Here is a 10777-nt window from a genome sequence, read left to right on the forward strand (position 1 = left end):
AGCTTGAATATTGGAAGAACGCAGTGGTATGCTACGTACTTGGAGCACACCCACCATTCTCAGTGCTTAATGGCTATATTCAGAGACAATGGGGGAAATGGGGGATTAATAAAATAGCAATGTGGAAGAATGGAATAGTGTTGGTGAGGTTTGACAGTGCTGGAGGGGGGGGGGGGGGGAAACGAAGTTATTCAAGGCGGAATATACCACTTCGACAACAAACCACTGATAGTGAAAGCATGGGATGCGGATATGGACTTCTCGCGAGAGGAACTATATTCGGTTCCAATTTGGATCAAGCTGCCTGCGCTTGACTTCAAATACCGGAGTGCCAAGGGCCTAAGTAAGATAGGGAGCCTTGTGGGGAAGCCACTTATGGTCGACAAGAACACGGAGACAAGGTGGGACTAAATTTTGCCAAGTTGTTGGTTGAAGTGAAAATTGGTAATGCACTGCCAGATACGATATATTTCCGAAATGAAAGGGGGAAGGTTATAGAGCAGAAGGTGATGTATGACTGGAAACCATCAGTGTGTTCCATATGTCAAAAGTATGGGCATACTACTGAAATTTGTAGAAGGAATAAGGCGAATGAGAAGAAGGAGGAACCTCAAATCAAGGAAAACACCACAAAGGAGAGCAGCAGTAATGGAGTACACCAGGAACAGTCGACTGGAAGTGCAGGGCAACACGTTAGGAGTAACCTACCCCAGTAAAGGAAATGGAGAAAACAGGTAGGAAGGAGGCAACATCAAGATGCAAACTTGGTTCTAGCTACCACAAGTGGAACAAAGATAGTGCCGGTTGCAAATTCGTTTCAGCCACTGGAGAATGCCATAATGGAAAATGAAGTGCAAGCCACGCAAGCTCGCCAGACTGAGGGGACAAAAAATTACCCCTCAGGGCATGGTTAAGCTGTTAAGCTGGAACGTAAGAGGCCTAAATGGCCTCAATAAGCAGAAGGAGGTTCGACTCCTCTGCAATGAACAGGAAGTTGGGCTAGTTGGGTTGTTAGAAACACGAATAAAAAACAACAAGGTTAATATGATAGCTGATAGTATGTTTAATGGTTGGCATCACCATAGTAATCACGCCTCCCATTATAATGGAAGGATATGGATCATATGGAGGCCGGACTGGTTTGAGATTGATATAATATAGGAAATGGCACAAGTTGTCACCTGTCGGGTAAAATTCACTCCTATGCAACTTGAGTTTGTGGCAACTTTTGTGTACGCCTATAATGTTAAGGAAGATAGAAAGATGCTGTGGGATCATATAAGTCATCTAAGTGTAAATCGAAAGGAGCCGTGGATAATATTGGGAGATTTTAATGTCGTGTTGCATCGAGATGATAGAATGGGAGGAAATCCAGTTACTCTAGCTGAGGTAACTGATTTCCAAAACTGTATCGATAATTGTGGGTTGGAGGAAATGGCCAATTCAGGGAACAAATATACCTGGAGCGACAAACAGGCTGCTCGGATTTTTTCAAAAATTGATAGAGTGTTAGTCAATGGTGAATGGGTGGATCAGATGCCTACTATAACTGCACATGTACTACCAGAGGGGATCAGCAACCATTGCCCTATAGTGGTTCAGAGTTCGTAACCATCATCTATAAAGGTGAAAGCTTTCAAATATTGCAACGTATGGAGCAACCACCCAGATTTCGGGGATATCATACAATCGTGTTGGAGCCAGCCTATCGGGGGTCGTAAGATGTTTCAGGTAGTATGAAAACTAAAGGCACTAAAACGTAAGCTAAGAGTGCTACATAAAGCAAGTTTTTGCAATTTAATGCAACAGGCAAATCAGGATAGAGAGGCATTGAGGAGGGTCCAACGTCAACTGCAGCAGACCGCTTTGAATGATGCTATACAAAGGGAGGAAAATGAATTAAATGTTAAGTTCAGAAGATCAGTCTTCTTGGCTGAATCATTATTACTACAGAGGAGCAAAGCAACTTGGATAAGGCAAGGAGACGATAATACCAAATACTTCTTCTCTATGATTAAGAAGAGGAAGCTGATTCAAACCATCACTCAGATTCAGGATGAACATGGGCAGCGACAGCATGAACAAGCACAAGTAGTAGAGGTGCTTGTGAGGTATTATCAACAACTCTTGGGTGACTCTGGGGGCCCAAGGAAACCAGCCGATAATAGAATATTTGCGCATGGACCTACGGTATCAGCAGAACAGCAATGGGGGCTACTTCAGCCATTAACATGCACGAGATTAAGACAGCGATGTTCAGTATCAAGGACAACAAAAGCCCAGGCTCGGATGGATATGGAGGGGGATTTTATAGAGCAGCGTGGGATATAGTGGGAAATGAGGTATGTGAAGCTGTCTTGGAGTTCTTCGCAAGTGGAAAAATCCTGAAACAAATAACTGCCACTATGATTTCCATCATCCCCAAAGTTGAGAAACCAGTCCAGGCTAGTCAGTTCCGGCCAATTGCGTGCTGTAATGTCTTGTATAAATGCATCTCCAAACTGCTATGTAGTAGGCTAAAAGAGGTCTTACCAACAATAGTGAATCCTACACAAGCTGCGTTTGTACAAGGAAGATCACTAGTCCAAAATGTTCTTGTGTGCCACTGTTATACCCCGTATGTTTATATATTGCTTGGTTAGCCCTGTGTGGCTTTTGTTGGTATTTTCTGGGTGCAAGGTATATTGGATAGTCCGTAAAATAAAGGAAACTCTGCCGAAATTTTTCTGGAAATTACCTAAATTTGAAATAAAGCCTTGTCGGCTTCCGCCATATACTAGAATGAGTTGATAGAATTTGAGATAATATTTGATAGATGGGTTCGGGTGCCCAGATCGGGCACTAGTCACGGCCTACGGGATTGGGTCGTGACAGCTACGACATACTAAGGCATTATAACAGGCAAACTACTCCAAGGTGTTTAATGAAAATTGATTTGCGGAAGACGTACGACATGGTCAAATGGGAGTTTGTGAGAGAGATGCTAGAGGGATTTGGCTTCCCTCCAAAATTCATTCAATTAGTGATGGAGTATGTGACTACACCTTGGTTTTCTATCAAAATTAATGGAGAGGGCTGTGGATTTTTTCCAGGAAAAAGAGGGCTACGACAAGGTGACCCAATCTCACCCCTCCTCTTCGTCCTGGTTATGGAGTATTTCTCAAGAATAATGGCAAGGATGAGCAAGCTGCCTGATTTCAGGTTCCACCCAATGTGTAAAGAACAACAACTCACCCACCTAACGTTTGCTGATGATCTAATGATAGTATGCAAAGGGACAGAGGCCTCAGTAACTAGAGTAATGAAAGCTATTAAGTATTTCTCGGATACAACCGGTCTAAGTGCAAACAGTGATAAGTCAAGTATATTCATAGCAAGGGTAAAAGACAACGTTAAACAGAGGCTGCTAGAGATAACAAGATTTCTCGAAGGCGCTTTCCTAATAAAATACCTCGGGCTGCCACTATCTCACAAGAAATGGAGCAAGATGGAATGCCACCAGCTATGCCTTAAGATCACCGAGAAGACGAGGGCCTCCGCAACTAGACACCTATCATATGCAGGCTGAATCCAGGTAATTAATTCAGTGCTATTCTCTCTGTACAATTTTTGGGAATCAGTACTTCTACTTCCTCAGAGTGTATTGAAAATGGTGGATAAGCAATGTAGAGAGTTCCTATTGGGATCTAAGAGGAGGGAAGTAAAATTGCATTAGTAGCTTGGCAAGACCTCTGCTGGCCAAAGAAACAGGGTGGGTTGAACATGAAGAACTGTAGACTGTGGAATATAGCAACAGTTGGAAAGCTAATATGGCAATTCATGCATAACAAGGAGCAATTGTGGGTAAGATGGGTGCATGACATTTATATGAAGGACGAGGCAGATTTTTGGAATCACATCCCAAAACAAGACTGCAGTTGGTACTGAAAACAACTCCACAAGATAAAAATGAGAATGATCAGCTGGTACTCCCACGATAGGTATTGCCTCACCAGCAATGGTAAGTATTCTGTGACAAGGGGATATTTTGCACTGCTTGGCGACAGGCCAAAAATGGCAGTCACTGACCTGATTTGGAGTAAAATCTCGCTACCTAAACACAAAGTGGTGGTATGGCTGGCTGTGCAGCAGCGACTGCTAACACGAACAAGGCTGAACCGACTGGGCATTGACTGTGAGGACGGTATGTGTGTGTTGTGCAATGCGCAGAAGAAAGAAGATGGGATGCACCTATTTGTGGACTGCGATTGGGCAAAAGGGCTGTGGGCTGAAGCACAGGACTGGATGGGGATTAAAGTGCAGCTAGGAAGTGTGCAGCAAACCTTACAACAAATTAAGCAAAAGAGATGGAGCAAGGTTAAACGAGAAACAGTAGCAGCAGGCTACGGGGCAGTGGTATACCATATATGGCGCGCAAGAAACGGGAAAATCTTCAAAGGGCAAACTGTACATAGAGACTTCGTTATGCAACAGATAAAGATGACAATTAGGAAGAGAATTAACATGTTTAGAGACTACAAAATAGCTAGGAAATGTGCATGGTTTTTGGCAAGAATATGTAATTAGTCCTTGAGGCCTAATACGCTTGACACCAACTGATGACTAAGGGTTAGGTGCTCCTTAGGTGTAAACAATTTGTTGGTATGGTAATATTTACATTCTATTGCCAAAAAAAAAAAGTTAAGTACTTGTTATAATAAATAAACTATAGTATAAATTTTGTTTACACAGAGCGTGTGTATATCTTGATCTTTATCGAGTTTGAAAATAGTTAAGTACGACTTTTTCTTCTTTGAGGGAATGAAAAAATAGTATTTAAAGGGACCATAGCTTGCCTTATTTGATCATACACAACATTAATTTCCCATTATGGCTTTTCCTTTAGTACTCTCCATATCTATACTTCTCATATTTTTATGTTACAAGCTCTACCACCTGCTCACCTCCAAGCTGCCGCCAGGGCCTTGGCCGTGGCCGCTCATAGGAAACCTCTTCGACATAAAGCCGGTGAGGTTCCGGTGCTTCGCCGAATGGGCTCAAATTTATGGGCCCATATTTTCTTTTTACGTTGGATCACAGCTAAATGTGGTGGTGAATAATGCGGAACTTGCAAAAGAAGTTCTTAAAGACAAAGACCAACATTTGGCCAACAGGTTTAGAACTAAGCCTCTTGAAAATGTAAGTAAAAATGGGATGGATTTGATTTGGGCAGATTATGGGCCTCATTATGTGAAAGTAAGGAAGGTTTGTAATCTTGAGCTTTTTACTCCAAAGAGACTTGAAGCTCTCAGACCTATTAGAGAAGATGAAGTTACTGCCATGGTTGAGAACATTTTCAGAGACTCTACTAAGTCTTGTAAGTTTGCTTTTCACTTTTACTCTTAACTGTTTTATGTTTTTGAGGGTAAATCTTGTGGGGTTTCTCATTGATTACTTCGTGTTGGCCGGATATTCTATTTGGACATTGCTATTTAATATGTATCCACTATTAAAATTGTTTTGTATGTCTGTCTATTTTGGAACAACTATTTGTGGCGACAAAGGCCAACTTCAGATCAAAATGTCTAAAGCTGCATATGACTAAAGTTCAGGCTTTCTAGCTGAAGTTTAGGTATGGTTTAGCTTCAGCTAGGGGTGTGCATGGATTGGATTGGTTTGGATTTTTTAAACATCAAAACAAACTAATTGCGTCGGGTTTTAAAATTTATACACCAAACCAAACCATAAAATTCGGGTTTTTTCGGTTTATTCGATTTTCTCGGGTTTTTCGATTTTTTTTCCCGGAATAGTCTTGATACAAAACATATACACTTTTACTTCAAATATTTATTTATACCTAGTGAGATACAACTATATAATTAAGGCATTTATTAAGAAAATAACACAAAATGTGAGAAGAGTGATGACATTGTATTAAAATATTCAACAAAAGATAATAAAATCGGTTAAGATAAATATTGCTAATTAATAAGCTATAAAGAAAATAACCATAATCTAAAAATACTAAGTCATTCTAAAATAAGGACGGCTAACAAGTATTAGTTATATGACAAAGAAAAAGAACTTAAGTTATGTATTTTTACTCTCTAAACCAATTATATAAGACTAAAGAATAGATATCCAACTTTATTGTCATTCTTAGTGGTAATTTAATTTCTTTTGTTATCATTAGTGTTGAGTTAGTTTTGGTTTGGACTTATTTGAGTTACTAACATCCATAGGATATAAAACTTATTGACAGTCAAAATTCTAAGTACAAGCTTGAATAAAAAAAACTACGAAAAAAGTTGAGAAATATTGATAAATTACATTACAAATAAATATTTTTATGTATAAAATATTTTAAAAATTGAATACATGTAATGTCGGGTTGGTTTGGTTCGGTTTGACTTTTTTTAGCTAAAACCAAACCAAACCAAACCAATATGGTCGGGTTTTTTTTCCCAATACCTAATCAAGTCAAACCAAATCACTAGTCGGATTTTTTTTTTCTCGGTTTGACTCGGTTTATCGGTTTGGTGGAGTTTGTCGGTTTACGTTGTACACCCCTAACTTCAACTATATATGTATGAACTTAAAATAAAAATGTATGAAGTTCTGACAAAAATAACTGAATGCAACCACATCTTGCTGAAGTTCAAACAAATATGCGCGGTTTCAGCTACATATGCTTGAAATTCAGACAAAAATAATTAAACTTCAGCTATATATACCTGCATTTCAGATATACTCCCTCTGTTTCAATTTGTTTGAACCTATTTCCTTTTTAATCCATGCCAAAATGAATGACCTCTTTCCTAATTTGGAAACAAATTCACTTTATGAATGATTTACAGTTACACAAATTTTCAAGGCTTATTTTGAACCACAAGTTTCAAAAGTCTTCCTTATTTCTTAAATGTCCTGTCCAGTCAAATGAGTTCATATAAATTGAAACAGAGGGAGTATTAAAGTTCAGACTCCTCATATTTGAATTTATTATGTGGTGAATCAACTTGTAAATTTTTATCTACTATGAATATGACGTAAAAGGTAATTTCAAAAAATTAGGCACTACTTGTATTTCGGCCGTTTAACGATATGGTGCAGTTTTAGATTTTATTTCTTTCTTCTTTTTTACGTAGTTAATAGGTTAAGAGTGAATACTCGACTGAGTCAACACTGGCCAAGATAGGATAGGAGCATCAATCACTATCATTTCTTTAATCAAGTACTGGTTCAAATAATATCCAAAATTAGCGTGATTAAAGTCCTTCAACTGTATAAGCACTACAATTCCACAGGAAAGTCTTTTTCTTATTCCAATCAATAGGAGACAGATTTGGACCACATAGCACACGCTTTTTTTTTAATTATTATTAAAGAAAAATGTGTAGCTAATCCCAATATGGAAGCAATACAATAATGAATATAAAAGTCAAAGTATATTTAATTACTCGAAGAGAAGCATTTGTTTACCATACCTTGGACCTTGGTTAATATTTTATGATACTATGTTTAGAAAGTGGAAGTTTTAATCGTATTAAAGTACATATATAGCTTTCAGCACCAAAAAAAAGTAGTACATATACAGGTTTACTGAATATTTTTAAATGGAGATCTGGCAAGATCACGAACTCGAATAGTATATACTTGAGACGTACAGAATATTTACATTATTAGTGCAATTAAGGGAGGTTATAGCAAATTATCATTCTATTTTCATTTACCATATCAATCTCGTTATGCAAATTTACCTATTGTTGTAGGCCAATTTCACACAAATAGGCGGATAGATTCATTGTTTACTTTTCTTAGCCAGTATATGCAGATCATACACGGTTATGCACATATTTTAATGGATTATACATATATTATACATCTGCTAGCTATTTTTATTTTAAGTGATTATATAAGCATTTTTCTTGAATGTAGTCCAGAGTTTAAATCCTGAATCCGTCTATGTGCATATCTGCAGGCAATGTCAGTAAAATCTTGATGCTAAGGAGCTATTTGGGATCAGTAGCATTCAACAACGTAACAAGGCTAACATTTGGTAAGAGATTTGTGAATCCACAAGGTGAAGTTGAAGAGCAAGGTGAAGAGCTCAAAGCCATTGTAACCAATGGGATTAAAATTGCAGGAAAGTTTAATTTGGGAGAATTTGTGCCATGGCTACGTTGGGTTTTTAAAGATGATAATAATGCTCTTGAGGTACAAGATAGGCGTTTGGATAAATTTACAAGAATTATAATGGAAGAACACACACTTGCTAGGAAGCAAACTGGGGAAACTAAACAACACTTTGTTGATGCTTTGCTTACCCTTCAGAAGGAGTATGATCTTAGTGATGACACTGTTATTGGCCTTCTTTGGGTACGTATACTAATGTTTTTTTATATTGGATTTTAATAGAGTTTAATTTTCATATACTGACAGCGTAAAAAGTTATTTGTGCTTTCAAGTGACCTAATTAAATTTAACTATAAGTAATTGTCTATAATAAGTGAAACTAATAACCTCAATTACACATAAAGCAGATAACATGTTATTACGTGTTAAAATATTTTGATATAGTATAAATTGTATCTACACGGTAAGTTGAACTAAGTCCATATTAATATAACAGCAAAGGTTTAGTGAGGCGGATTAAGAATTTGAACTTTATGTGTTGTAGTTCGTGATTCTATATACTCTTTTTTAATGTAGTGAACTTTTATGACATATATGAAGTACAAGTCATAGCTATTGTGGTTTATCCAAACTCAGACTTGACCCTCTACATCAGCCCCTATCTGATTTGGGCATCGACACAACACGTCTTTAAATTATAAAAAATATATATGTGCATTTCACCTTTACTTTCTCTAAATAAGTGATGAGAAAGTAAAGTGTTTTTGTTTTCGCATAGGTTTCAATATTCTATATAACCATAAGATAAATAAATAATATCATTTCAAGTTGATCTTTGTATTGCCATTACAAGACCAAATCATTAATTTATTGTCAATTATAATTTGTGTAGGATATGATAACAGCAGGGATGGACACAATAGCCATTACTGTTGAATGGGCTATGGCAGAATTGGTAAAGAATCCAAGAGTTCAACAAAAGGTCCAAGAGGAGCTAGACCGGGTTATCGGGTCGGATCGGATTGTAAATGAAACAGATATCTCCAAACTCTCCTATCTACAATATGTAGTCAAAGAATCGCTAAGGTTGCACCCTCCAACTCCCCTAATGCTGCCTCACATGGCCGGTGAGTTTAGAGACAAATTCAGAATTTTAATTTGATGAGTTCAGCCTTAAGATTTGTTTTACTAGACTCACATTACATTGTTGAATTTATGGGTTCAAAATGAAATTCTTTTTTTAAATTGTAGTGTTGACTTAAGCAAATGTCCCCATTTAGATTTTGTCCCTATCTTAAAAAATTATGGAAATATAGTCATTACAAAAATTAACCTTCTGAACAACATTATACTCAATTCTAATGTTTACTCATATATTTCACAACCTTACAGGTAAAACATTAGAAATTGTCGTCTCTTTCTTATTATTCGAAATAATTGCTTGCTTCCAGGATTGAATAGTGATTGGGCCTATCCTATCTAATTAGTGAGTATTTGTAGACGTTTGTTATACCTTTAAAATTCACACACACACACACACACACACACACACACACACACACACACATATATATATATATATATATATAATAATTCGGGTTGAAATGTTGAGTTCAGTTAAACCTGTTTCTTACCTACTCTATCTGTCATTGCAGGTAACAATGCTAAAGTGGGTGGTTACAACATTCCAAAAGGTTCAATTGTACATGTTAATGTATGGGCCTTAGGTCGTGATCCTAGAATTTGGAAAGACCCTTTACAATTTTGGCCAGAAAGATTCATGAAAGAGGATGTTGACATGAAGGGGCATGACTATAGGTTATTACCATTCGGTTCTGGTAGACGTACATGTCCAGGGACGAACCTTGCAATTAATTTGGTCACGTCTATGTTAGCCCATTTGTTGCACCATTTTGTTTGGTCATTGCCTTCAGGTGTTGAGTTTGAAGATGTTGATATGATGGAGAGTCCTGGTACTGTCACTTACATGCAAACTCCATTACATGTTGTTCCTACTCCTCGGTTGCCTCTACACTTGTACACACATGTTGAATGAACATGTAACATCATTTATTTATTTTAAAGTTTTACCATGACACACATATCGAATCAGCAGGACAATCAGATCCAAAACTCACACAACCTTCTATCAATACCACCAGATTGTAAGTCTCGGTGGTAATATGTAAAATCTTTTTTTTTGTTGTTGTCGTCGTCAGTTAATTAAATGTGTTTTACTTTCAAGTCTTATGAAGTTGTAACATCTTTCTGAAATAAAATGTATCCATTAATTTTTTTAATTTTGAAGTACTATAGAAGTTTCAATATGTTCTCGATATATTTTATTATTTTGTATAATAATCTAATTGAACTTGAAAACATTTTTTCATTTAACACTGTAGCCTGTTCCAATGTTCCACGTGGGCAAACTAACAAAAGAAATAAAGAGAGATTTTTACTTAATAGCTGACCTTGAAAAGTGCAAAGAGACGAAATTTTTTCAATGTAAACTCATGTCGAACCGATATATATAAGTAAATAATAAAGATTAAAATAGCCATAGAAACACTAGAGCATGTAAAATAACATCTTAATTTTTAAATTAGATATTCACCTCGGACTTAGCATGGCACAACAAATTTCTTCATTTTTCTGACGTATTATA

General features: G+C 37.0%; 2 protein-coding genes across 5 annotated transcripts; both read left to right on the forward strand.

The window, feature by feature from the left end:
• The first annotated feature begins 1164 nt into the window (after positions 1–1164).
• LOC132608382 (uncharacterized) lies at positions 1165–2331 on the forward strand. Its single transcript, XM_060322407.1, has 2 exons — positions 1165–1557; positions 1810–2331. Exons 1-2 carry the CDS (start codon positions 1165–1167, stop codon positions 2329–2331), a joined length of 915 nt encoding a protein of 304 aa, XP_060178390.1.
• A 2532-nt stretch (positions 2332–4863) lies between these two features.
• Positions 4864–10409, forward strand: LOC132607584 (cytochrome P450 98A2-like). Of its 4 annotated transcripts, none has more exons than XM_060321617.1 (5): positions 4864–5356; positions 7958–8035; positions 8123–8355; positions 9005–9239; positions 9768–10409. In XM_060321617.1, exons 1-5 carry the CDS (start codon positions 4870–4872, stop codon positions 10166–10168), a joined length of 1434 nt encoding a protein of 477 aa, XP_060177600.1. In that variant the 5' UTR covers positions 4864–4869; the 3' UTR covers positions 10169–10409. The 4 variants fall into 4 exon arrangements, with proteins under 4 accessions (XP_060177600.1, XP_060177599.1, XP_060177597.1 ...); XM_060321616.1 differs by having other exon boundaries at positions 4864–5355; positions 7951–8035; XM_060321614.1 differs by having other exon boundaries at positions 4864–5355; positions 7951–8355.
• The last annotated feature ends 368 nt before the right edge of the window (positions 10410–10777 follow it).

The sequence above is a fragment of the Lycium barbarum genome, chromosome 8 (assembly GCF_019175385.1).
Source record: "Lycium barbarum isolate Lr01 chromosome 8, ASM1917538v2, whole genome shotgun sequence".
In the NCBI taxonomy this organism is placed as follows: domain Eukaryota; kingdom Viridiplantae; phylum Streptophyta; class Magnoliopsida; order Solanales; family Solanaceae; genus Lycium; species Lycium barbarum.